At 38.2% G+C, this 27,659-nt stretch overlaps 1 protein-coding gene across 2 annotated transcripts; it reads left to right on the top strand.

The window, feature by feature from the left end:
• The first annotated feature begins 751 nt into the window (after positions 1-751).
• Positions 752-26,584, top strand: TMEM168 (transmembrane protein 168). Of its 2 annotated transcripts, none has more exons than XM_027721213.2 (5): positions 752-870; positions 4,117-5,383; positions 14,955-15,097; positions 17,548-17,822; positions 22,040-26,584. In XM_027721213.2, the coding sequence occupies exons 2-5, from the start codon at positions 4,247-4,249 to the stop codon at positions 22,585-22,587; spliced, it is 2,103 nt and encodes a 700-aa protein (XP_027577014.1). In that variant the 5' UTR covers positions 752-870; positions 4,117-4,246; the 3' UTR covers positions 22,588-26,584. The 2 variants fall into 2 exon arrangements, with proteins under 2 accessions (XP_027577014.1, XP_039241373.1); XM_039385439.1 differs by lacking the exon at positions 752-870 and adding an exon at positions 1,313-3,873.
• The last annotated feature ends 1,075 nt before the right edge of the window (positions 26,585-27,659 follow it).

Here is a 27,659-nt window from a genome sequence, read left to right as displayed (position 1 = left end):
CTAGGCTTCGCGAACGAAGATTTGGGAAGGCTCTATCCACATTTGCTACAGGCACGCTGGTGGCTTATGAGGCCAATACGTGACAGACATATCCGATTGCAAAAGGCACAGCAGAAAGACTCCTTAGGTGGTGTATTCTGCAATACACGGTTCTTTCTGCGTTGCCTTTTTTCCTCGAGGGTGATCCTGCGTGTGTTCTCAAAGGAGACAGCTGCGTTATAGATGGTGTGTCTCCAGGCCTCCCGGCTTGAGGCCAGAGTAGACCAGTTATGTTGATCAATATGGCCAAGGCTGAGATGTTGTTTCAGGGAGTCCTTGTATCTTCTCTTCGGGGCTCCTCTCATGCGGCAGCCAGTGGCAAGTTCACCATAAAGCAGGATCTTAGGGAGGCGGTGGTCCTTCATCCTTGAGACGTGCCCTGCCCAGCGCAGCTGCGTTCTCAGTAACATGGCCTCAATACTTGTGACAGCTGCTTGCTCTAGAACAGATGTATTGGTCACATAATCTGACCAGTGGATGTTTAGGATTGTACGGAGGCAGCGTTGATGGAAGCGTAGAGTGTAAGGAAACACAGGTGGTCGAGTCACCCGCGTGCCAGAGGATGGAGAGGGCTCACTCGGCCTTGCAGTCGTAATTCAAACACAGTTTTCCCGCTTCCGTGCCTAAGCACTACTTGACGGTGTTTATAGGTTTGGTTTGGGGTTTTGGTGGTTTGTTGCTTGGGTTTTTTTCAAATACTTCTGTCCGGCCGCGCCCGGGCGCCGCGGCGGCATTTGGGCCTCGGCGCGGCCCGTAGCGGTAGCGCCGCGCTCGGCTCGACATGGCGGCGTCCGGCGCGGGGGGCGGGAAGGCCCCGGGCCGCCTGTGGAGGTGAGAGCGGAGCGGGCCGGGCCGGGAGCAGGGCGGGACCGGCACCGAGCGCGGCTCGGCCCGGCAGACACCCGCGCGGGCACGGGGACCGCTGGCACAGAGCGGCGTCCCGGGGCGGCCCCCTGCGGGACCCGCGGCGCGGAGCCCGGTGCCGGCACTGACCTGCCCCGGCCGGGCCGGCCCCGCAGATGGAGCACTGCCGGGAGCGCTCCCCGCGCCCGGCACCGGCGATCCCGCTGTGGGCGCGGTGTGAACCTCTGGAAACTAACGGAGTTATTCATCGGGGGGTTAAGGCTGCTGTGTTGATATATTAGCTAAATACGGCTTTTTGTTTAAAAAAAAAGTCTTACAGAATTGCGTTAAAAAAAAAAAGTGCTAAAATGGAAGAATAAAGCTGTAGGTAACTGGGTTTAGTACTTCAGGTGGGCCTCACCTGGACCTAAGGTCAGCCGAAGATAAACTATTAAACCAACTTTGGGTTTTGGTACTTTTTTCAACTTTCTTAGACAAGTTAGGGTAAAAACTTTACATATAGGAAAGGTCTTAGATAATTTAATCTCTAAATCTGTGCTGAGACTCCAGGTTTTGCTTAAAATTATGTTTGCAAAAGTTGATAAATACTTAAAAGTGGGCGTCCACATTTTGTTTGGAATTTAAATGTGATTTGCTGAGATATGTAGCTCGTGTTCAACCCAAAACTTTAAGGCCATTAGTTTAAACAAAACAAACACCACCACTCCCCATGTCTTTGTGTAAACGGCCAAAGTATTAATTGAAATTACTAACACTTAAGTAGCTATGTTTGAGAGAATAAATCAGTTACTGAAACATTTCTTTAAAATTGAATTGCTGTCTTCTGTGTGTTTGGTAATAGCTGCGTGATGGGATGCGTTAATCATGAAAATGCACCTTTTCCTCTTCACCAAAAAGTTGACTGTGTATTTTGGTTAGAAAAATGCTAATGATTAATAGCGTGGTTTAGGTCTGCACATTTTTGCTAATTGTTTAGAAGGCGGAGCCAGGAAGAGGAGATTGCATTCACAGTCCAAGCTGTCATTTTGCAAATACGTTATGCTCAAGCAGCATTTGTCTTTCCTCAAGGAACAGATGTATTGCCCAGCCCAGCACCGAACGCAGCTTGTGGGGCAGCAGCAGAGGAGCTTCTCTGTCGTATTGCTCATGGTGTGATGGCAGCAAAAATCTGCTTGGCAGTTTTCTGTCACAGTAGCTGCTTGCCTGCAAGGGAGTTTGCTCGTGCTACCTATCCCACCAGAAAATAATTTATTGATCACAGCAAAATTTTAAGTGGTGTTAGATGGGATCTTCCGCCCTTTGCATATGAGAAAGGGCTCATTCCTACTTGCTTCTGTGGGGCTGTTGTCCAAATGAACGCATATAGTGTGAGCCCCTTGACTTGGAGGGGTTCCAGAAAGGCTCAGGAATCAAGATAAACAGGATGGCATGGCAGATGTTCTTCAGCATAGCAATAATCACGTCAGTGCTGTGGGTTGGAAGGAGATGGGAAATTGTTCCTCTATGTTCGTGGTTTGAACAAGAGAGAATTGGAGGCAGGGCATGTGTAGCAGTTGAAGTAAATGGTTTGAGTTGTCCATAAAGCAAATGTTGATTGTAGTGCAAGAGGCAGTGAGGCTGCAGACAGGGCTGTGAAACCTAAAGTATCATGACCTGGAATATGATAGCTAACAGGTCTGTTACCTGTATAATGTAAAAACAGATTAAAGGTTGAGAGGAACAGTAGGTAAAAGTAAGGGGAGAAACATTGTGAGATCTTGAATCCAGACAAGTCAGAATTAAGTTAATATTGATAAAATGCTAATAATAATGAAAACTGTAAAAATGCACAGTTGAGATCCAAAGAACTTTTAATGTGCAATAACTTCATGTAATAACCATTTGCTTTAAGTATATGGTATGTATTCTGTTTCAAGTAAACAGATTTTTAATGTATAGTTCTTCCAAGTAGTATCTTTAGTGTTGTTTAATGTTGTTTAATTAGATGTTTAATGTAATTTGAAAATATGTGTTACCAAATAAATAATTTAAGCAATAGAATGCCTTAGGCCTAGTCTGTCTTTATATCAATTATTTAAGCTGGATTTACACTAAGTGCCAGTCTTCCAATCTGCCAAAACTTACAAGCAAATCAGTCAATTCACTTTATCATTTGTTGTTTGCTGGTTTAAAAAATGAGAATTTAAAAATGAAGAGAGAATAAAGTCTAAGTTTTGAATTTCAGTTCCCCCAGATTTATAGATACAGGTAGTGAGCACTGAGTGTTCTTGGCCCGTTGGTTGCTCTGTCATGCCAGTAACTTCAGAAGTATCTGTAAAATGGAGAATTAGTTAATTACTTAAAATTGATAGAGGCTCCATTTTAAGTCTTCTTATGTGTTGGAGACTGTGCCCATAACATTACATAATTCCCATTAAAAATTCTACTGTCTGTTCCTATACTATATTAATAAGAAAATCATGTCAGTTAAATGGATCTGAGTAGGAGGTGCTTCTGTTGTAAATGTAATATTGATCCTGATAATTTTTTTTGCTTGCTTTTGGGGGAGGGGAGGAAGTGGCTTGAATAGGTGAAAATTAATGCTTTGATTTTACATTAGGAAAAATCTGAAAATCATGCCAGATCAGTTGATACATCTGTGTGTCCAGTTCCCTTTTGTGAAATGGAGATAAATGCTAATAACCTTTTCATTATTTACTGTGGGTTAAGCTCATTAACTGAGCGTGAAGTTCTTTTTGTAAATCCTGTAGTTATTTGACTGTTAAGAGGAAGTCTTGCAAAGCATACTGAAAATATTTAGTATAAAGTGAGAACTTACTGAATGTAACGGTGAAAGAAAACAGTGTTTTAGAACAATACTGAACTATTCTAGAAGGTAATGGCTATCATAGCAATATTTTGGATATTTTGGATATCCACGGATATCTCATATAGGTGCCTAATGGATGAGTTTTGTGGAAAACTGCACAGGTGAGATTTGTTTTCTACTCATTGAAATTATGAAGCAAGATTTATGCAGAACCCATTTTATATTGGTTTTAATAATGACCCCAGTTTGCATGACCTTTAACAACACACTTGCTTGATCATTTTATGTGTTAATTTAGATGTTTAACTCCTTGGTGAGAAAGGGCGTGTCATGTTTATGTTCCATGTTTTAATTATATTAAAAGGGATTATTTACCACTAAAACTTTTTTTAATTCTCTTCCAGGACTTTGAGGATTCTGGACCACTGTTACTGAAATGATACTACAGAAGGCAGCGATTGCATTGTATTTGTTGAATGAAACCCAAATATTTACTTTCAGTCAAGTGGGTGAAACCCCCTAACTGCAGTTTACATGTGTAGGTCACTGCGTTACTGTGTTAGTCATTGTCTCTATGCAGCAATGACAAGGCTGGAAGAAGCAAACAGGGAAGTGAACATGCACTCATCAGTCAGATACCTTGGCTATCTTGCCAGAATCAACCTGCTGGTTGCCATTTGCATGGGCCTTTATGTCAGATGGGAAAAAACTGCAGATGCACTGATTTTGGTAATATTTATTCTGGGGCTCTTTGTTCTTGGAATTGCCAGCATACTGTACTACTATTTTTCAATGGAAACAGCAAGTTTGAGTCTCTCCAATCTTTGGTTTGGTTTTTTGCTTGGCCTTCTCTGTTTTCTTAATAATTCTGCCTTCAAAACGGATGTGAAAGAAGAAGCTACTAAATATCTGCTCCTCTCTGCCATTGTTTTAAGGATATTATGTGCTTTGGTTGAGAGGATTTGTGGCTGTGTCCATCATCGACCGACTCTACTGACAACAGTTGAATTTTTAGAGCTAGTCGGATTTGCCATTGCCAGCACAACTATGCTGGTAGAAAAATCTATGAGTATTATTCTGTTGGTCATGGCTTTGGCCATGTTGATTATCGACTTACGTATGAAGTCTTTTTTGGCAATTCCGAATTTGGCAATTTTTGGAGCCATTGCATCCCTACTCTTTTTTCCATCACTGCAAATTCCCACAAACCCTTTTGCCTTGGCATGTTTCTTCAGCTGCCTGATTTCTGATCCCCTTCTCGACGTTTACTTCAGTGGACTTTCAGTTACTGAACGGTGGAAGCCCTACCTGTACCGTGGCAAAATTTGCAGAAGGCTTTCTGTCCTCTCAGTTGGAGTTGTTGAACTCACCTTTTTCATTCTTGCAGCCTTTAAACTACGTGATTTGGATCTCTGGTATTTTGTGATACCTGGTTTTTCTATTTTTGGAATTTTCTGGATGATCTGTCATGTGATTTTTTTTATAACTCTTTGGGGATTTCACACAAAACTAAATGACTGTCACAAGGTATACTACACCCACCGTGCAGAAAACAACAGCTTGGACAGAGTTATGGCATCTAAAGGAATGCGTCACTTCTGTTTGATTTCGGAACAGCTGGTGTTCTTCAGCCTGGTTGCGACTGCTGTTTTGGGGGCTGTCTCTTGGCAGGTAAGTAATTAGCTTGATCTTCCTCTTGAGAATATTCCTGAGAATTGTCGGCTCCCTAAAATTTCTAAAATTTGATGGTGTGCCGTGGCTCAGCAATTCAAAATTTGAACTCTTGGTTTCACCAGCATGCACTTCAAATTTAACACTGTGTGCTGCCTTGACTGTGACCTGTTAAGGCAAGTGGAAGAGTTAATGCTTCCAGGGGAGAAGAAGTGTGCAAAGTATCTTGCATTTAACTACTTACGAAATTATTTTGCTTTTGAATACATTGTGCCATAAAATTTGTTTTCAGAGTAAATCACTGTGTCAAACCCTAATAATGCTCACTATATCAAGAGCTTTTGTTGCAGACTATTTTAATTAGAGTTGTATTAAATAATGTCTTTTTCAATACTTTTGCTTTTTGTTTAACCAATTATGTGGACTCAGAGATCACCTGATAAACTGGTACATTGTTGGTGTAAGTGTGCTGTAATTGTCTCACTTTCAAGTCTGGTTATGTACCACAGGATATGTCCTCTGAAATACCAGTTCTTAAAATCACAGGGTCCTTTGACTTTTCTTTCCATGTATGAATTAAGGATGTTATCTTTTCTTTAGCAGAAAACATGTTTTGTTAAAAATATTTGTTCAATGCCCAAGTTGAGACACATGGTGTGTTGTCATAGTTGCAGCAGGGTGTTTGGAGTCTGTTTAAACCAAGACAACAATGATTTTTGTACCTATGTGTCTCTTATATGCGTTACAAACATATAATAATGTATAAAAATATCATTTACAGTAGATCCAATTTACAGAAATGTCTCTACAGTGTTTCCAAAACAATTTCCTGCCCATTCCTGCAGAATTTCTAGTCCTGCAGATTTTCTTAGATTAAATAACTTTGTGGATGAAAGGCGTTAAAGAAATTGGTGGAAGATGAAATTGACAGTTATTTTGTGAGGTTTTTTGTGTTGGTTTTTTGGTTTGCTTTGGGGTTTAGTTTTTTGCACAAAGAGCATTAGAGGTTAACAGACAAGCCTGCAAGGAACGCTGGGTAGTTTTGCTTTTCCTTTAGAAAAGTATCAGCACTCATAGCTGTGGTGTGTGGACTTGCAGAAAGGACAGAAGGAAATAGAACAAAAAAAGAAGAGAAAAAAAATCCCCAAAATGTACTTACAGAAAGTAAAGGTGCTGATGCACCTAAAGAAATGGGAAAGTGGTTTGGGAGACAGAAACAAAGATGGACTACCAGCATGCTGATGTTGCTAACTTCCATACTTTTTCTTCTGACAATTATGTGATTTTATCAAAATGCTAGACTTTAATTTTTATATACCAGTTGACTACTTTTCAGTAAAAATATTTTTACCATATTTATCAGATAGTCTTACTAATTTTTCTATCCTTACCCTTGGATGGAGTCACTCCACCTAGTTACACCTAACAAAGCAGTCAGAATAAATCAAGGGCTTAAGTTGTCCAGATAGTCTCTGGAAAGAGGCAGTTTCTCTTGGTGGTGCCCGGAGCCTGACTGCGGGGAGTTAGGTTTGGGCAGGATCTCCAGCTGTAACCCTTCGTGGGAAGGGCCCCCTCTCCCCCTGCCATCTGTTTAAAGCACACAGGTGCTTCCTTTAGAACTGCCTCATTGCTGCAAGCTGTTGGGGTAACCCAGGAGGATTGGATTCATACCCATCTTGTTAGTTTTTTCTTTTTGGAGTGGTTGATAATTTATTGTAATTTTTTTTCTGCCTCTGTTCTCTGACCCAGAATAACTGCAACTGTTATAACTGTTACTGTCTGATAATTTTTAGTTCTCTCTAATTCTGAAGAAGCGCAGTTGTGCTGTGGAATTACTTGTACATTACTTGTACAGTACCCAAGAAACAAACTGGTAATCCACCTAAAAATGTAGTGTTTGTTATTGGCTAATTTCAGTTTATAGCATCCTGTGTGTAAGTAAGATAAGCTCATCACCCTTGTTGAGAGGTTATGCATTTGCCTATTCAGTAAGAGAAGGAGTAATTGTAATGGTGAAAGTGCAAATACTTTCATTTGTCAGGAAATCCGGTTTTTTATTATAATAGCTTATTTTAGTAGATAATTGCATTTATCTTACTATATTTATATTTCTTTCACTGTGTATTATTAGTAATGAATTAGCCTAAGATTATGAATGCAGTTGCCCCAACTAAAAGCATTTCTACTTTAAAAGATGTTGTGATGTTCACCTTGTGGATGACTTGTGTCTATTTCATCTGTTACTGGAAAATGAAATATTTTATCAGATCTGCACAGAACGTAATTTAATAAATAGGTGTATCATTTATTATAGTGATTGCAGGAAGCTGTGGCCTTTTCTGTATTTTGCTGGATAGTGTCAGATTGCAAAATAATTAGAAATAAGAAAGCAATGATACATAAGCACACAATTTATCCTCTTACAGGGCATTTCCTTTTTTTTCTAGAGGTTTAACAAAACTAGGGGTTTTTTTTCCTCTTTCTAGGGGGAATTCAAGGCCTTAAAACTCCAAAATCCTTTGCTGGATTTTTGAGTCTCCTATTTTAGGAGGTCTAACAGGCTCAACAGTAATGCAGCAAACAAGCTTCTCCAGTGAATATATACTTTTCTAATGGTGATTTATATGTATTGTAATAATTAAGAGACAAATCAGACTGTTAGAGATAAATCTCTGCCTTTTCTATTGAAAAAAATTAATAGTTATTGCTGAATTCCTAATGGATTGGGATTTCAGGGTTTTGTTTGGTTTTTTTCTGTTTTTAAGAAAAATTGGCTGCAAGAAAAAACCTACTAGCATCACTATGTGGTAGAAAGAGATCTTAAATTCATTTCCATGAAAACATCAGCCTAATGTTTATTAGTGGTCAAAAAAGCAAATTAAATATTGGGAATTATTAGGAAAGGACTGGAGGTATCATTGTGCCACTGTATAAATCCGTAGCTTTCATATTTTGAATGAGTGTGCAGTTCTTACTTGCTTTCCTATAGATAAGAAAACAAGCAAAGGTTGTTGGAGGGTGATGAAATTCATTATAGACATGAAAGAGTTTACATGAGAGAAATGAATAAATAAGGGTGCTTCTGTCAGAAGAAAGCAGAACTAAGCGAGAATATGATGAATATATAAAACAGGTTTGATGTTGTAGAAGGTAAATAGTAAGAGACAATAACTTATCAATTTCAGTGCAAATGTTGAGGGGAGTCAGGTTGGCAAGAGTCAGGTTGGGGGAAATAGTTCCTCGTTCCGTGCTGAGTGAGCTCTGCCTCTGTGTATCTGTGTGTGCCCAGTGGCTACAGAGGCTCAGGAGAAAGCTGGACAAGCTCATGGAAGTAAATTAACTGAGGTTTGTGTACTATTTGGAAGTCACATCTGGCTCAGGAAGTCCTTGAGCCACCAGTGGTTAGAGTGCTTGGGAAACATGCTTGGTCTGTTCTTACGGTCTTTTCTAGGGGTCCATTTGACCTCCTTGGAGACCAGAGATTCTTGTAGCTGAACCTTTGGTGCAGACTAATACAGCCGCTCTTGCATTCTTGTATTAAGGAAATTCTTCTAACTTACATTTTCATCGTATTTTTTCCTTAGAGTTTCTTAGGAATGCCAATGATTCCTCAAGTTACCAGTTTTTGAAAATGTGTTTGCTCTTTTAAAAATTGTTTAAAGCATTTTTTTGTATAAGTAAGATTAACAATTTTCAGTCTTTGCAACATCAGTTTGGGATTTATGTATTATATTTGAAATCTGTTAAATATTACCTGGAAGGTGAAGCATTTTTTATTTATACCTTTCCTCACTCTGAAGATGTACTGAATAGTTGTTTTATGATACTGCATTTGATAAGAGAGATGGCTTGAAATCACTTCATGGTCTGCCGTTTGACCTCCTATATAATTAACAGATTTGGCTGAAAACCTGAGCCTTGGAAAGGTGCTTCCTAGCAGTCAGCTTTAAATAATTAGCAAAAGCATATTAAAAAAAAAAAATCTAAGTGAACCATGTGTGTTAGGTTACAGCCGGAAATGAAGTGGTGAGAGGAGGGGTTCTCTTTCATGGAAAGCTTCGTTACAAGCACATTATATATGCCCTCTTAACATTTCTAATAACTGTAATATCTGTGCTTCATATAACTCTCAAGTGTATGAAAGGTCAAGACCTAAGGAGCCAGTTGTCTGCTAATTGGTGCCTAGAAGTATTCTATTTGATTAAAATTGCCAGAAAAATATCAAATCTGCTTTCGTGGAAAGGTTTTTAAACTGAGGTCAATTAACTCACTGTAGCACAGACTGGTTTTCTGACTGATGCAGAGCTGTTGAGGCTGAAAGTCCTGTTAACCAAGGATCTTTCTTTAAGGGGAACATAGCTCTTGTAATGAGACAAGGGTTGAAAGTGTCTGTTCCTGGTGCTTTGGCATGTGCTTGGGAAGAACTCTAAAAGTAATTTGTCAAAGTTGGTTGCAACAAAAAGTGGAGTAACAGCTTATCTTTCAGTGGGACGTATTTCAGGTGGGGCATGGTCTGCTTCTGATAATAATCCCTGCTCTAGCTGCCGAGGAAAGACACTTTGCAATCTTGGTAGAAATACATGGACACTTTCCTTGCAAAATCTGCAGGAAGTGTTCAGCACCTGCCTTTACATTTGTGTGAGTAATTGCAGTCAAATCAATAGACTCTAGAGCGCCAACTTATTACAGTAATTAGTCATGTGCCTGTTCATAATTAGGCCCTTGGATGGGACAAGATCCAGCAGAAGTCATGCAAATGACTCAGACATTAGTTCTTTCAGAAGCCAGTAAAATGATGAAAAATTTGTAATGAAGATCTCGAAATTTGCAGGCAAAGATCTTGGAAAGATTTGGAGCACTCTTTTTCTCAGAAACTTATAATCAGATTTTGTTAAGTGCTCTAACTACAGGTTTTCTGAATTACTGGCCAAAGAAAATTATTATCCCTGGAAGACTTGTATTTAATATCACCGAGAGAAAAATGAACTATGTTAGAGACAGGTAATGTAATGTAATGAAGTACTTTCAGTACATTACTCTTGGTTTTAGTGAATTTTATGAGTTAAATGAGTAATTATTTTATGAGTAAAATAATAGTATTCATTATATGCTTGAATACTTAAATGGACAGTACCATTTAACTGTAATTATTTATGGGAGATAAATTAGTTTATCGTATGTAGGAGTACTCTCATGTTTTGGGGAGAGTTAGTGATTTTGTATTCTTTGTTCTGGTGTGGTTGCCTGGTGTTTCTTAAAAGCTAAATTTACAATGCCTTAATAAAATTTGAAGATGGTTATTTTTTTGAACTTCTCTAAAAACAAGATTATTTTCTGAATAGTAAGAGGTTTTCTCAGTAACATCTATATTTACTTGTACATATTTTTGTTAACATCACAGGTTAAATAACTTTTTGAATGCAAATCATACCCAGTCTTTGTTCTTCTTTTTATCCCTGCTTTTCTTCCTTGTATTTTTAATCCAGTCCTCCTCAGACTTTGCTTATTTGGGGGGGGGTGGGGGGGGTGGGGTGTGTTGGTTTGTTTGGTTTTTTTACCTACAGAGGTCCTGCTGCATCCTCTGGCCTCTTTCCAGATTTTCTCAAATAGCCATGCCACTCCTGTTTTTTTTTCCTCTCTGTCTGTCTGGTCATCTTTAGTTCCCCTCTTTCTTTTCATCACTGACAGTTTCTCCCCTCCTTGCCGATTTGACTGTGCTTTGCTGTTTCTTTATAGACTCGTCTTTTCAGTTTCTTTTATAATACCTTTATTCCCTCTTTCCCTACTGTTTGTAGGGATCCTAGCTGGATTCTAAGTTCCCCTTGCTCACTGCTTATCACTTCTTCTCAAACTCACCCTCTATCCTGTTAATTTTCACTGCCTGTCTTCCACTCTGTGATTTGCGCTCAGCCCTCATCTCTCTATCTCTCCAGTCCTGTCCCGAGGGCTCCCTCGGGTTACCTGCTCACATCTACAGTGACAGCACACTTTGGGGCAGTCACCACCACTTCCACATGCCCTCTGTCCTGAAGGGGGTCTCTGGTCACAAGAGAAAGAATGTATTCATTGTTAGTCTAAAGAGTCTGATCTATATATTAAGCTTGCTGTAAAAATCTCATTAATTTCAGGAACTACATTTTTGTATTTAAAAAAGCAGAAGTGCATTTAGTATGTTTTTAAACTGACAACCACTTGAGGTTTTGCTGAGACAAATGCACATAGATTAAAGCACAGGCTTCCCCATGTTAGAACAGGAGTCAGGGATGGAAAACAACACATTAAATCCATCTGCCAGTGAATGTGACAACTATTTTCTGCAAGCTGTTTTCTAGATTTTCCCACTGCTGTTTTAACAGTCAGAAGTAATTGTTTATTTATTGCTCTCCAGAGACTGTTCTCCCATTCAGTAACTTGTTATAAGACTGTTTCATCTGGTAGCTGATCTACTTTGTAGCTTTACAAATTTTGTCTTTGCACTTCTTTTTGCCTGTAATATACATATCTTGTCCTCATTTGAAATAAGCTATCCATCAAATATTTGTAGATTAGTTACCATGTTACTCTTTTTTCTCCTGAGCCTCCTCTGTCATAGAGTGTGTATTTCTTCGGTTTGTTTGGAAGGGTTTTTCTGTGTGTGTATAAAAACAGGTAAATATTATTCAGCTTGGATAATGGAAAGCAGAGCAGTATTTTTGCTTGGAAATGCACAAGGACATTTTTGTAAGCCTTTCAGTTGTTGGTCTGTCAGACATAATCCCAGGCAGCCTGCTGTAGGTCACCCTGCTTGAGTACCGTGTTGCACCAGACAATTTCCGGAGGCCCCTTCTAACCTCAGCCATTCGGTGATTCTGTGATCATCTTAGTTGATATATGTTTAGTGATTTATTTCTATTTTAAACAGAAGGGCTCTTCTATAGGTCTTGGTAACTGACTTCCAATTTAAATTAATGTGTTTTTTGGTTTTATTTGCTTTTTTCTTAACTATTTTTTTACACATCCAGAATTACATACAGTTCCAGAGTTGTGCTTCAAACAGTGGTTACTCTTTGGCATGGGAGTAGTTGTATCCATGAATGTAAAATTAATATCATAGCTGTAAAATACCTCTAAATTCTTGTGGTGTTTTAACAGTTACACTTAGCATTAAGCATTGCTCAAAAAACTAGAGAAAGTGGAAAGATAATACTACTAGTGAATCTCACCAATCTTTTATTCTTTGTCATTTCAGTCGTTAGAGGCAAGAAGTAGATTTTTTTCTTTTACCTTTTCTACATTATTTGAAATGAGACTACACTGTGTATTTATTTCCCTCAGAAGAAGACAGACAAGAAAACCCCTAAGACTAAGAGAAGAAATGATTTCTCATGTTTTTCTAGTGGGATTGCCTAGATGGTCCCTATCTTCTGTTTGCTTTTTGAACTGTCTGTCTTGAATCAATGGGCACTTAGAGTACAGGGATGTACTGCAGGCTCAGATTGCCAGTGCAATCAAAAACGGAATGAAAATGCGTTGAATAGATGAAAGAACAAAATCCCTTTTTGGCTCCATTTATGCATCCGTGGCCATCTGCTCCATTAAGGACCAGTCTTCAAATCTCTAGGATTTAATAAAGCATTGAGAGTCTCCACTTGGCATTTTAGCTCTTTGTCTTAAAGGAGTAACCTATCTTCAGTTTTACTGTAATTACTAAATTAGATATTATTTTTGCTATTTGAAGTTCTTATAGTTCAGGTATTTTAAAATGCCACCAGTCATTTTTTTTTGCAGCACTGAATTAAAATATTTTATTATCCTATTATAGAGCTGCTCTATTCATCATTAGTCATTTTTATACTTGTTAGTGACGTATTTTTTCGAAATCAAACTGTTGAAAAAGTGCTGACAGCAAGTGCCAGCATCTTTACATTAGATAGATGTCTATAAATGTAAAATATCCATACTAACAACATCTTCCTACTCCGTAGCATAAGATGGCCACTGAAAAACTACAAAGCTGAAACCTCAAATGGAGCTGAGTTGATTCATAACACTATAGAGCTTATTTCCCATTCCTGTTTGATATTTGGTACAAAGTCAAAGCAGGACACAGAGAAAGATGGATCACTAAGATGATCCATAGAGTTTCTGTGTGAGATCCTTATCCCAGGAGTCCTCGGGAACTCTCTTGCCAGTATCTTTGTATTAGTAGGAGTACTTTCGATGATTAACTGTAAATATTTTTAGTAGTCAGACACAGAGTGTCTGAGTTGGTTTAGGTGTCATTTTTTTCAGTATTATTCACTTTCCAAATTATTAATAGCTTTGACTATGTATTGAGTTGAACTACCAGTCCCTGTCTAATCACTGAGTGTTAAACAATAAGGCAATATCCAGATTTTTTAAAAACATTAATATTGTAAATTTATGCAGAGAGGGTGAATAAAACATAGAGAGGGTCAGAGACCACAGGACTCTTCTCAAGACAGAAATCTGTAGCTATGAATTTATTTCCTTTGCTGCATAACAAACATTAATATTTAACAAATGCATCATGAATATTTAAGTTCTTAGTTAATTATATATTATAATACTGTTTCTACCTTTCCTAAAATATTTAATGCTTCGTTAACCCATTCACATAATACTAAAATAATTTAAATTAATCTGTATCTGTTCTGCCTCTCAGTGACATCTGGCATTTTTTTGTAGAGAAGTGAGCTACGTATCAGTAAGAGTAATCTTTTCCAAAACTGCTTTTTCCCTACAAAACAGGAAAACTCCATATAGGTTATTAGCTCTATGAATGCTAAGAAGTCCTGTAGTGGATGTTCCTTCTCCTCTGGTATTTATGTAACTGATAATGGTCTTTTTAATTGAAATAATGTTCATGGATGTTCTCAGAAGTCATCTTTTGTGTGTTACATAGTGTTCCAGAAAGAATATTTTGAAAACTCATTGGTGTTAAAAAGCAAAAATATTTGAATGTATATTTTCAATGAACACAGAATCATAGAATGGTTTAGGTTGGAGAAGACCTCTAAGATCATCGAGGCCAGCTGTTAACCCAGACTGCCACCACTAAACCATGTCCTTAAGTGCCACATCTACATGTCTTTTGAATACCTCTAGGGATGGATGCAATATAGTGTGCTGTAATCTGATTCTAGGTACATAATATTGTGTGTTGTACCTTACTGATTAAGGCCTGACTCTGCAGATGTCTACAGATATACTTATTCTGTGCATATAAATAGTTTTGTGGCATTTGATTTTCTTGCCTGAATGGGTAAAACTAAGCTGTGATCACAGCTTTTACAGCTAAGTCTTGTGCTGTCAGTGTTTTCAAATGCATTCCTTTCAGAAGAGTGATCCCTGCTTACCAGCCACCTTTTCCCCAAGTCTTTTGTTTGTCTTTAGAGTACTTCACCATGTAATATGTGGAAAAATAAGTATACATTACAAATAATGTTTTGCATGTTTCAGGACCCAATTACGTGTGATCAAACACAGGGAACTATGGTTCATAAAACCATAACCAACAGACAGGAAGGATTTTTCATACAATGCCTAAATCTCTTTATTTTCTTTTTAGCCAGCCAATGGGATCTTCATGAGTGCGTTTCTCATTGTTTTACCTCTGGAGTCCATGGCTCATGGGCTTTTCCATGAGCTGGGAAACTGCTTAGGAGGAACGTGTGTTGGGTATGCTGTTGTGATTCCCACCAACTTTTGCAGGTATAGTTACTATGTATTTCAACTGCAGAGTATTGTAAGTGTACTGTTAAGTTGTGGAGGCAATGCAGTAATGTGGCTTGTATTTTTCAATAATTAAAAACAAATTTAAATAATAGGGAGATTTTCTATTTTTCTGTTTTTCTCATCTTCTGGAATGAGTAACTCCAACTCCCAAGTTTTTATATCTAATTAATTTGTTTTTAGAAAGCCTACGAATGCTCTTCAGACCAGTTGTGCATGGGCAGATTCCATAGCCCATGTCTCATGCAAAGGTGGATCAGGGCATTTGACTGAGTGCAGATATTTTACATGAGGAGATTTAATAAACCAAACAGATTAGTTCAAAACAATTTTGAATTCTGTTAAATGAGATGCCACCTACATTTAAAGGGCAATGAAATTAGATTTGTGAGTGAACTACATGTCAGGTCTTGGTATTGAGAATTTACAGCTGATTTTTATTCCAATGTAAATGTTACTGTGTGAGAAATGCTTGGGGCTGAAGGGATTGTACCATTATTATTTGCCATTTTGTATGTTTTTCTTATAAGCTTTAAACTTGCAAATGCTTCTTTAGCCATATAATTAAAATTGGTGTGGGCCCATTTGTTTTGTAAATGATAAAGAAGAGCTATGCAAATCATCTGTTTAAGTTACAAGAGAAACAGAGTAGTCAGTTGAAACAAGAGGCTTAAAAATAGAACTGCCCAATTTATGAAAACTGCCCAGTTTGAGTATGTGTAGTGGACTGGGAAAAAAATTACAGGCAGAGAAACCGAAGCTACTGTGCTAATCTTAGATCACTGTATCTTAAATAGTGTAAAAATCAAATTTTTTGAGCTTCTGATCTACAGCTGTGCACCCTTAAAAGAATCCATGTAGTCAGTTATTGTTAGGGATTAAAAAAATAAATGTTCAAAATTTGCATTACAATAAAAATAAAGTATTTTTGTTTCCATGGCAACAATATAATTATCTCATTGTTCTGGCTCTGGCAGTTACCTCTAATTTTGCATGAATGAGATACTCTTGAGCAACTGTTTAGGACTTGACAGAACTAAACTTCCTTATTAATAAAGCTTGCCTCTTTCAGTGATGGGCTCAGTTTTCACTTGCTGAGACAAACAGTAATGATGAGGTATTCAATGCAGCTGTAGTAGTGGAACATTAACTGTCATAAAAGCACTAGACAGGTAGGAGGTGCAAAATTGAATTAGCTAGACCAATGAAGAAACCAGGTGGCTTTACAAACTGGCTTGCAAACAGAATGCATGAAGAATACATACATACATACATACATACATACATACATACATACATACATACATACATACATACATAGAAAAAAACCCCCGTAAGTCATGTTTTGTATTATTAGAGTAAAATCGTGTTTTCAGCCACAAAACCTCTTGTCTAACTGAGCATAAATCAGGCCACTTTGGCACAGCTGTCAGTCACGCTCCTTATCAATACCCTTATTACATTGGCGAAGAGCGATGAATGCATTTCTTTTTATGAAAATACATTCCAAAAAGCGCTCCCATAATTGGGTGTCTTGGAGGGCCAAATCTCTTATTGTAACGATTAATGAATAGCTGTGTAGACCTAAAAAAAGTGTGTGTATTTTCACTATATATTTTATTCTATATTTTACGTACTATAAGTATTTGATTTTATATTTTATATATTTATCTATATTTTATATAGAATATACATATATTAATAGAAATAAAATGCATTTTGGAACCAAGGACTCTTTCTTCTTTTCTTACATATGCATATTCATAGGTATAGAGACACACACACACATACATGGTTTGTTCCAGGTCTAATTTTTAACTGTCTTAAAACTTTGATTTTCTAATCTGTGAACACTGTTATCTGAAATGCATTTCTTATGGTGAAAGAGCAGCATCTGAACAGCACACACAAGGAATAATTACTGTATATGTGCAAGTTCCATATTTCAAAATGTCTGAGCAAAATGTGTATTTGGATTTCTCTTTAGTCTATTATTGGAAACTAGTTTGCATTTGATGTTTTGTGCAGATTAGCACTCATTCTCCCTGTGCTTTTTTCCAGATGTAAGTGCTTTCGCGTAGACAGTGCTTCTCAGTGGGGCTTTATGAAATTGCTGGAACCTCCCCAGCATGTTCACATTGCAGCTTCTCTCTCTCTCCCTCTGTCTCTCAGCTGCTGGAATAGCACAGGGCTTAGTAAGGACTATGCTTTGAAGTGAAGTGTGACAGAAGGGAGATAGTGGTCCCTTACACAAATACAGTAATTTAGGTTGTTTATAAACTGTGCATTTAAAGTCAGTTTAAATTTAGAACAGTGCTACTTCATAGCAGAGAAAATATGCACAGGGGAAAAAAATCACCAATTGCTAAAAGCCCGCTAAGCATGAAATAATTATAAACCATAATCACAGCTGTTTTCTTTCTCTTTAGTCCTGATGGCCAACCAACTCTTCTTCCACCTGAGCACGTACAAGAGTTAAATCTGAGGTCTACTGGCATGCTTAATGCCATCCAAAGATTTTTTGCATATCACATGATTGAGACATATGGTTGTGACTACTCTACAAGCGGACTGACCTTTGATACTCTTCACTCCAAGATCAAGTCTTTTCTTGAACTTCGGACAGCAGATGGACCCAGACATGATACCTACATTCTGTATTACAGTGGTCACTCACATGGCACTGGTGAATGGGCACTGGCAGGTAACTAGTTTGGGGATTTTTTAATTAATAGTTTTGGTATTGATAGACTTTCCAAATCCATTCATTCTGTAAAAAATCATACTGTATTGCAAAACTTTGATGTTTTGGTCATACTTATTATTGCATTGTCATGCTTATTATTACATTGTCCAGAATGGCAAAGAACCATTAGTGTTCAGAGAACAGGTTTATATACAAGCTCCTGGCAGGGAAGGAAAAAAGGAAAGGGTAATACTACAGAGCATGACTGTTAAGAGACTAAGAGACAAAAAGGAGTTGAAAAAACTGGACAGGTTGTGGGCTGACTGATAGTGGAGAGAATGGAGAGATGCAGGCACCCCTTTTGTATGCAGTTGTTGAAAAGAAGCAGTTCTTTCCTTACCTTGCTTTGTATGACAGCCAGGTATGTTACTTCATGAACTTTGTCATTTTAGTATTCTTTTACTTTAATAAAAATCCTTTTGCAGCTAACTGATCTTTCAGTTGTTCTCAGAATTGTCTAAATATTGTTGACCCCAAAGGTATTCTTACAGGTTTAAACATGGTTTCATATTCTCCTGATTTTCATCCACATGATTTTCATATTCAACAAGTTAACTTTAAAGATCTGTTTCCCCCCTCCCCCATAAAATTTAAAGTGGAAATAACCTCCTGCTCTAAGGGCAGATTTTTCCCTGTATTTCGAGAATATTTATTCACTGTAATGAAAAACACGATCTTTTCTCATTCCTTGGACATGGCAGAATGTATTATGTAGTGTTCTGTGTCACTATGTTAGTTAGTCATGAAGTCCTTAAGATGTGCTTTGGGTTTTTTTGTAAAAGATAGAATCAATGACAGAAATAGGAGGCAGTTATACAGTCCACAGTAGAAAAGCAGGTCTTCGAACATATTTGCAAACCTTGTATTGTAAAAACAGCTATGATTTGCTGGTGTTCTAGACCTTGGGAGTGACTGTGGGCACAGGGCTTAAGACTATAAACCCTTATATAAAGGGCCAGTTCAATGCCCCGTCATATACTTGGCATAGACTTCACCATTTTCCATTTTCTTGGTCCATTTTTTATCTCTTTTTAATGGCCAGTTTTGTCTCAGCTCTGTTCTTCTGTACTGAAGTTGTTGAATCATTGGAAGGTTTAGCCTTGCTCTGCTGCTGTAGGGAACTGAGCTTCTGAGGTCACTGTGTGCAAAAAGTGAATCTCATAGTAAATCCATTGAAAATTTGCAACTGGGATAGAATTAATGCTCCTGGATAGCACTCTACCTGTGAGCTCCTGGCTGTTTGTCAGCAGTGTCTCCCCAGGTGCATGTGCTCTTCAACAGGTTAGACAGATATTAGTTTTGTGTGTGGTCATGCTGAGGTAGGTGTCCAAGCACAGGTCACTTTCCATCTGGAGGCTCTGTACCTGTTTTGGTAAAGCTCCACGGCTGAACCATTTGTTCTGCTGAACAGCAATGTCTACTTTTTTCTCAAAGGCTTCATCTGTATCAGATATTTTAAAAAGCCACAGTTGTACTGTGAGCCTAGCATGAGTGGTGAAGTGCAGTGTATGCCAGGGTGGCTGAATTACTTCTCTGGGAATAGGGTGGTTTGTCCATAAGAGCAGCTGCCACCCTGTGCAATTGCTGAGTGTGGAACAGGATAAGCAGCAAAACTCCAACTCCCACCTATGCTCCAGCCAGCAGCTTTCTAGCATATATAGAGCCAAACGTTTCTGCAAAATTTGGCAAGCTTCCAGCCCAGTCCTGGGTTATGTCTTGCCAGCCTGGAGTATGACAAGGTTGCTCAGGTGTCTCTGTACCTGTGTAGGTAGCAGTGGCCTATATTGAAATCTGTCTTCACTTTTAGGATGAGGGCCAAGGGGGCTGTTAAAAAGAAAGTTTAAGTGCTAAAAGATAGAGTGTAAATGCAGCGATGTTCAGGTTTCTGACAAAGCTCCTTTTCAGTTCCCTGTCCAAGCACATCTTCAGCTTCTACATAAAGGAGAGAACAGGCAGCTGTCACAGGTCTTGCATGCCTTTTTTGTGATTAATTTTAGTTAAATTGTGGAGTGATCTTCCTCAGATGGCACTACTTCTGCACATAACTTGGAATATAAACTTAAAAGATGAAGACTGCTTGACTCTGTAATTGTGCCCCATGTATTGGACAGTAGCATTTTGTGACAGATGGAACATTGGTCATCAGCTCCAGTACTGTGTACTATCCTCTGACCTGTGAAGAGGATGAGTAGAGATGGCAACAATTAAATAAAACATTCATATTTAAATGAAAAAGTAGTTTCTCACTGCCGCCCTATGCCATGATACAGCACAGCAGTAGCAGTGTACTCTTTGCTTTGTAATGACATCTTTCAAAGGAGGCTTACTGAATTTATTAATTCACTAATTATGTTTCTCTGTTGTTGGAAGCTGAGATGCAACACAGTGGTGTATAAAAGAAACTTAACTAGTCATGCATAAAGTATGAGCAGTAAAACGACCTGGGAGGTCATGTTCTCTGAGTGAAGGCAAAGGCATGAGCTGGGCTAATGAAGCTTTGTCTCTGTTGCTGGAACTGTCAGCTTAACTGTCAGCTGGCAGAACGTGCCAGAGAGCCAGAAGTGGCCAGAAGCCTGGATTCCTTACACAGCTTGCTGCTTAAATCTTGCCCTGGCTGATAGGTCCATGTGTTTGAGGTCAGTAGGGTTAGAAGCTGAGCATGTGTTTGCCTCTGTCTGTGAAGGATGAGATGGTTTTCTTTGGGTGATTCTATCCAGTGCTGTATTGAAATCACCTGCACTCCTGCATAGTTACACTAAAATAAAGTTTATTTATAAGCCTTTGAAATGTGAACAAATAAAGTAACTTTTACAGATAATTGATACAGAAGGTGGACCTAGAAAAGGGGAACTGCTTCTGTAAGTCTCTGCTGTAAGTAACTACAGCAGTTTGGGGATCATGTGCCAAGACAAACTGTAGGTTTGTATATTAGAGATTTTCTTTGGTACTAAATTTTCCAGGTTTGCACTTTTTTGGAGACAATTGCAGCCTGTAATTTTGCTTTTGCTTTAACTGAAATATCATGCACAATGCTTTAACTCTGAGCTATTAATTTGAAGCACGTTTTTTCACCCTTTACAGGTAGAAATGTAAGTGCTGAAATATGCAGTTAACAATGTTTAAACGCTGCTTAATTATATTCCACAGTGAAAATCACTCTGGAATTAAAATACAGTTATTCTAGATCACGTTTTTGTATCTTTCTTCTTCTTCGTTGTTTTTAAGTTGACATTTTCAAACTAGAGTATTTTTGTTGTAAATCTCCAACTGACCAAAACCTAGGCATACCAGTTCTTCACATTTAATATCACTGTGGAGCTAATGGATACTTATTCATTTGTTTGCAAGATATTGTCCTTAGACACTTCAATAAATAGTCTGCTTTTCAAAGCTACATAGATCCTGCAACGTCCATTACACTTAAGCAGAAGGACTCCCACTGTAGGTAACTTGTTTTAATTACAATCTCCTCTGTCAAAGCACTGTTGGAGCAACAGCTGAGATGGAACATGAGAAGTTGGACACTTTAGTTGCAAGGATCTTCTGGGCTGATAGGAAATAAATATTGTGGGAAAATTTCTGTGAGGTTTGTTTCACCAAGTTGTAAATCCATACCAATTTTCTTGAAGCTCTGAAAACAACTGTGTCTATAGAGAGAATCTCTTCATTTCTGGTCATGTGAGTTTTTGTGCCTGTAGGTGACTTTCTCATTGACATTCTTTCTTTGAAACTGTTAGCCTGTGTTTTGTTCTAAAGTTATCTCTTAGAGGAGCCTTTTTTTAGTTTTCATAAAGACATCTTAAAAAGAGTCCTTGTTCCTAAAATTATAAAGATTTAATACAAAATAAACTTCATTTCAGGTTTTCTTCCCTTGTTTATCTATTTCCAGATTTCTTCAGTAGACTGTGTTTTTTTTCACACTATGAGGGAATTGCCTTCCCCCCCCCCCCCTTGGGTGTTTGGGTTTTTTTCTAATCAAGGGTGAGCTCATGGTTTTATCTACCATGGCAAGTCAGATGGAAGCAGTTCACACTTCTCTAGAGATCTGCAACATTTACAACCAGAGAGGATCACTTGAAAGCGTGTTCTTATCTGTCCAAGTTGTTAAAGTAAGGAATTCTTCAGAGGTTTCTGTTTCTTTATCCTAATATTAAAGCTTTTTGTCCTTTTGGCAGGGGGTGATGCTTTACGACTTGACACGCTCTTGGAGTGGTGGAGAGAAAAGAACGGCACTTTTTGTTCTCGGCTGATCATCGTTTTAGACTGTGAGAACTCTCAGCCTTGGGTTAAAGAAGTAAGAAAAGTAAATGATCAGTATGTTGCCGTGCAAGGAGCAGAAATGGCCAGAGTTGTAGACATTGAGGAAGCAGACCCTCCACAGCTTGGTGACTTCACCAGGCAATGGGTTGAGTACAACTGTAACCCCGACAGCAACATCAGCTGGTCCGAAAAGGGACGTACTGTGAAAGCAGTGTACGGTGTGTCAAAGCACTGGAGCGACTACACTTTGCATTTGCCAACGGGAAGTGATGTTGCCAAACACTGGATGATATACTTCCCACGCATTACCTATCCACTAGTACATTTGGCAAACTGGTTTTGTGGTCTCAATCTGTTCTGGGTCTGTAAAGCGTGCTTTAGGTGCTTGAAAAGACTGAAAATGAGTTGGTTTCTTCCCACAGTGCTGGACACAGGACAGGGTTTCAAACTTGTCAAATCCTAATTAACAACCAAAGAGGAAATGAAGTGAGAGCTCTGGGAACTTTCTCACTGTACCATACTTAAAATTTTTTATCTTACTCTTTTTCTCTGAAAAAGTCTGCTACATTCACCTAATTCAGCTCTTTGAGCAGCTATACTATATGCAAGTTAGAAACTGCAATCTTAAACAGAAGATTATGATATTTTGAGTTTTCTTACAGGTCTGTATGTACATATATGAGACTTATTTAATATGACCGTGCATTCTGGAGACAGATCGCATGTTCCTATGGGTTTCTTAGAGTAGGCTTTGTTCAGAGACACAGTTTGATGGACAGGAGCTCCTGGGAATGTTACAGCACACTCATCTGTCATTATGTCCGCTATATAGTTCAAATATAGGAAAGGAGCCAAGCTAGTACTCCAGTCAATTTACATATCCTTGAAATTATGTGGGGGTATCAAGAGTATTACAAAACAGCACTGAGCCAAAAAGAAAAAAAAATAGCTACAGCAGAAGAATAGCTTAGTGTAGGTAAGTAGCTACCAAGAATGTTTAGTTTTACTAAACATTATATCTTCAGCCCAGCCTCAGTTCTCTACTGCCATCAGTGGAAATTTGCCATAGAAAACAGGGAAATCAGACAACCCTCTGATGTTCTGGTGCTGCTCATTGTTTGCTGAAGTGAGTTTTAAAAACATTCAGTGTTACTTCCAATATTCAATATCTTTGCTGCTGATCTTTGGATATATATTCGCAGTAGTTAATTCATATATGGAATACAAACTGCACTGAGCATTTTTCCCTTACCTGTTAGGGTGGTTTGGTCTTTTCCAGGCTCTTACTAGTCTGTACTTTGAAAAGCTACCCTGAAGAAAACAAAACAAAATAAAATCCAAGGAATTTAACAAAGAAAATAATCCATAGATAAAAAATGGAAATACAAGTGTTGCCTTGCTTCCGTGTTTATCTGAAGTCTTTGCTGTGCCTAAGACCATGATAATGTAAAATGCTGAGTACAGGGTTGGACCAATGAGTTCATTAACTATTAAAACCACAAGCAAAGTTTGTTGGAAGGAATGCATTATTCCCTTGGGAATCCTGAGTATTCCTTAAGTCTGTTCTCCGACCCATAAGGTCATAGTTTTAATCCTTCCACTTACAGAGCTGGATGGGACTCCAGAAATCCTGTCCTGGCCTTTCGTTCAGTTAGAGAAGCTGCATAGCTTTCTGATCTCATCTCTCAAGTACAGAACATAAGTAGTGAAACAACTAAGTGGCTGAAACAGTAATATTTGTGGTTTTTTATTTGCGTATGTCTGTGCAATTTACTAGACCTAGAGTTTACTTTTTTCTGTTTTCATCGGTATTTCAATAAAAATGTTAGGTACTAGCTGATACTTGTCTTAAATGTAACTTTTTTTAAATTTAAATACATGCAAATAGTATAATAGCTCTTTAAGTCTTTGCCATCGTGATTTTTTCTAATGCCATGTGAACTTTTTACCTAGCTAAGCTAGAGAATCTGGTGACAGTGATACCCATCATTAACTCCCAGAATAAATAATGAGATCTACAATAGCCAAAGCAATTTGCACGCACCAACTTCAAAATGGTGATTTTTTCAGAGTTACAAATGACAGCCACTAAGTTTCTTCATTACTCTATATTGCACGATGTTGTTTAGCAAGACACCACCCCACCATCCCTTTCCCTCTTTCCATCCCCTTCCATAATGTAAAAAGGGGATCTAGAAATGAGAGAAAAGAGATATCCTGTGAAGACTTAATGCCTTTGTGTCTTGTCTAATTAAGTGCTGTGATTGCAGTTCATAAGAGGTGGCTGTTCTCAGTAAGGACAGAGGGTACTTAACACCATCTAACTTCAGGTATCCAACTTAAGTTCCTAATGTGGGAGTGTGAGGTAGGAGTCATGTCATTTAATTTCAGGTGTCCAAAAGCCAGACATCTGAATCCATGCTAGTGACCCGAAGTGCTCCACTGCTCATTAACAAAGAGAAGTAAATATTTCCAGAGGAGGACCGATCTGATCTCTGTTTTAGGATGATTTTTCCTGTGATTATGCACATTACATTTGTTTTGGTTTCATGCACAGACAAATCCCATATGTCTCTTGAATAACTTTAGGGCACCTCTGTTCTAAGCTGTCCTGTGGAGCCTGGGCTGGGTACGTAAGCTCCTAATTCAAGCGCGAGTTGGATACAAGAATCTGTTGGGTTGCAGAAAAGCAGCACTGCCTCTTCCATTTTTGCTCAACAACCCTTGAGTACAGATGCATAAAGGCAGTCATTTGGTTTGTAAAATCTCCATTATTTTGACTGCTCTTTCAGGAAAAGTTCATCTGATTGCATTATAAACCATTACAACTTGAGCCTTAGAAATTTTTAATTAAGTCTCCATAAAGCAACATCCGATAGTCACCTTTTGAACATTTGAAGTCAAGAAGTTAGTCCTTTCTGTTTTGGACAAGCTTTGACTATCAACCATAACTCTCCCTACTAATTATAATGGACAGATCTTAATGGGTAAATCTCTACTTGCTACTGTTACATTTTCATGGACATCATCTGTATCTTTCTTTTGTACAACAAGGAGAACAGGAATGGTGTGGGACTGAGACTGTGAGTAGGATCCACTATGCAGTGTAGTGATGGGCTTAGCTTTGGGCAGAATAAACACAACAATTGGTGTTGCTCTTTTGCCTCTGGTTATTAAATGGTTTCCAGCTTACTTATCAAACTGTTAGATTTTTTTCTAGGAGAAACTGGGCTATCTTCAGCTGTTTGCTGAAAGTTAGATAAAGAGCCAGCTAAAAATGTGGCAAACATATTATTTGCAAAACTAATCATGTCTTTGCAGACTTGTTGCAGGTTTTGCAGTTAAAGACCTCTGATTTTCTGAATTTGAAATAGTTGTAACATGAGCTAATGTATTTCTACTTTTGATTTTGTTATTTTTTTAAACAACAAAGGCATGGTGAAAATGCTGATTTAAACTAAAAGAAATGTTTACAGCTATTTGAATTATGACACCGTTTTGTACAAAGAGACTGTCATGTATTTCAAAACACAGTAAAACCAAGGCTGTGGATGATGAGGAATTCAACCACGTTAGTTCTTCACTTCTACGCTGACTTACATCGAGGCATCCTACCATGACCAACATTCCCAGATGGAGCTTTTCTCCAGCTCCTCGTTCTCGTGCCTCTGCAGGTCTCTGCCCAGCCTGGGTGTGTGCCTGCAGGACAAACACCAGGAGCTCCTGTAATCTATGTGAGGAGTTATCCCTCTTCTCTTCCTTGTATAAAAGACAGGGGCAATGCCTGAAAGAGAAATTTAAATTTAATTCCAAAGAATGTTACATATTCTCTCAGTTCCATACAAGTTGTTTAGCGGTAGCGTGTACAAATTTCTAGGTAGAGAAAAATCTGAACCTTTTTTTCAAGAGGTTTGTCTCTCTATTGTATATTCAGACATTTTGTTATAAAGCTTGTTATAAATTTGTGTCACATTAGTAATTTTATGTTGACTTTGTTTCATTTACCTCCTCTGTATCAGCCTTGCTGAAACATGCAAATGTACTGAGTCCCATAGATTTAAGTCTTTTACAGGAACTCAAATTGCATATTCGCGGTAATATTTTTCTCTGAACAAGTATTGGGGGGAAAAAAGCCATTGTTCTTTGTTTTTGCACTACTAGAGTTATGTATTTGCAGTTCCTTATGCTTTATATGCCTTGTAGTTGTTGTCATCTAGTCTCTAGTTGAAGTTTTTCCCAGAAATAATGTTGTTTATTTTGTAAAGGCATAGTTAACACTATGCTGGCTGTAAAGCACCTTTGTTGCAAGCAGTAGACAATGAAACTGTGTTAATTTTCTTGTTTATAAATACCTTTTTGTGGGAGGATTTTTACTGGATATACAGTTTTTAGATCTGTAAATAGATTTTTGAGTGTATTTGTGATATTACTTAAATATATTTTGCTGGTTTGGATGCTCATTTCCATTTCATGTTTTTGTTTATGTCTTGATCACTTCCCAAATTTCTGTGCACCCTCCTGAATTCCATGAGGTTTTTCTATACAGCTTGTTTTAGGGACAGGATATTTTTAGCTAGAAATTGCAACAGAGTTTACTGAAAATACTCTAAGGATTATTTGTAGTTTACTGATTTAATAGAAATGAGAAATACTACTTGCAGTTATTAATACATTTCACCTTGTCATTTTTTTATCACTTATTCAACAAGCTAGTTAAAATACTGTTTATATTTTGACATTATTTTATAGAGACATAATTGAAGACTACATTTTACATGAGTATTTGTATTTAGTCAAACTCGTCTCCAGTAAGATCAAGGTTATGGAGGGTTCCTGTGTGAGTGGGATCAAACCTGGGAGATAAAGCAGAAGGAAGGTGTTGCTGCAGAATGGTGAGGAGGACAAATCTGCACATCTGCTCCTCACAGAAATTGCTGAGGAGGTTCTTGCACTCCATCCTCACAAAACAGTTCCAGCATTACTCTTAACAAGCCGGGACTTGTTATGTGAAGGCTTTGGTGGGAAGTGGACAAGCATTTACTGTGATGAGAGGTTGCAGGTATGTCGGTGGCAATCCAGTGTCCAGAGCTGCAGAGAAGGGCAGTGACCACGGGCAGAGCTTTCAGCACAATGACTAGCAGAGTACAATGATGATTTAGTGGCTCTTTTTTGTTGTTTTTTTAAACAGAAGGAATTTAATTTTGACTCTTTCTAATTCACGATTGAATCCATTAATTTTGCAGCTTAACAATCAGTGTTCTTTTCTTATTAAACTTCTTTAGGTCCTTTTCTGCTCAATTTCAAATTCAGAGGTAGCCCTATACAGCAGCACAGCTCACCCTCATTGCTGCCCTGCAGCTATTCTAAGTCTCTATAGAGTCAGACAACCCAAAAAACAGTTCTCCATCTGTGGCACTAGGTTTGGGATTTGGGGTAAACTTTTTTGGTTACCTAGGGAATAAAAGTCAGTTAAAATAGCCCTGTGAATGTTGAGAGAATGTTTCAACTTGGATGCTATTACACATACATTATTGT

The sequence above is a fragment of the Pipra filicauda genome, unplaced genomic scaffold, assembly GCF_003945595.2.
Source record: "Pipra filicauda isolate LSUMZ 115617 unplaced genomic scaffold, ASM394559v2 scaffold40_size4127951_pilon, whole genome shotgun sequence".
In the NCBI taxonomy this organism is placed as follows: Eukaryota; Metazoa; Chordata; class Aves; order Passeriformes; family Pipridae; genus Pipra; species Pipra filicauda.
The sequence above is the reverse complement of the archived record's forward strand: the minus strand, read 5'-3'. Positions and strand labels throughout refer to the sequence as shown.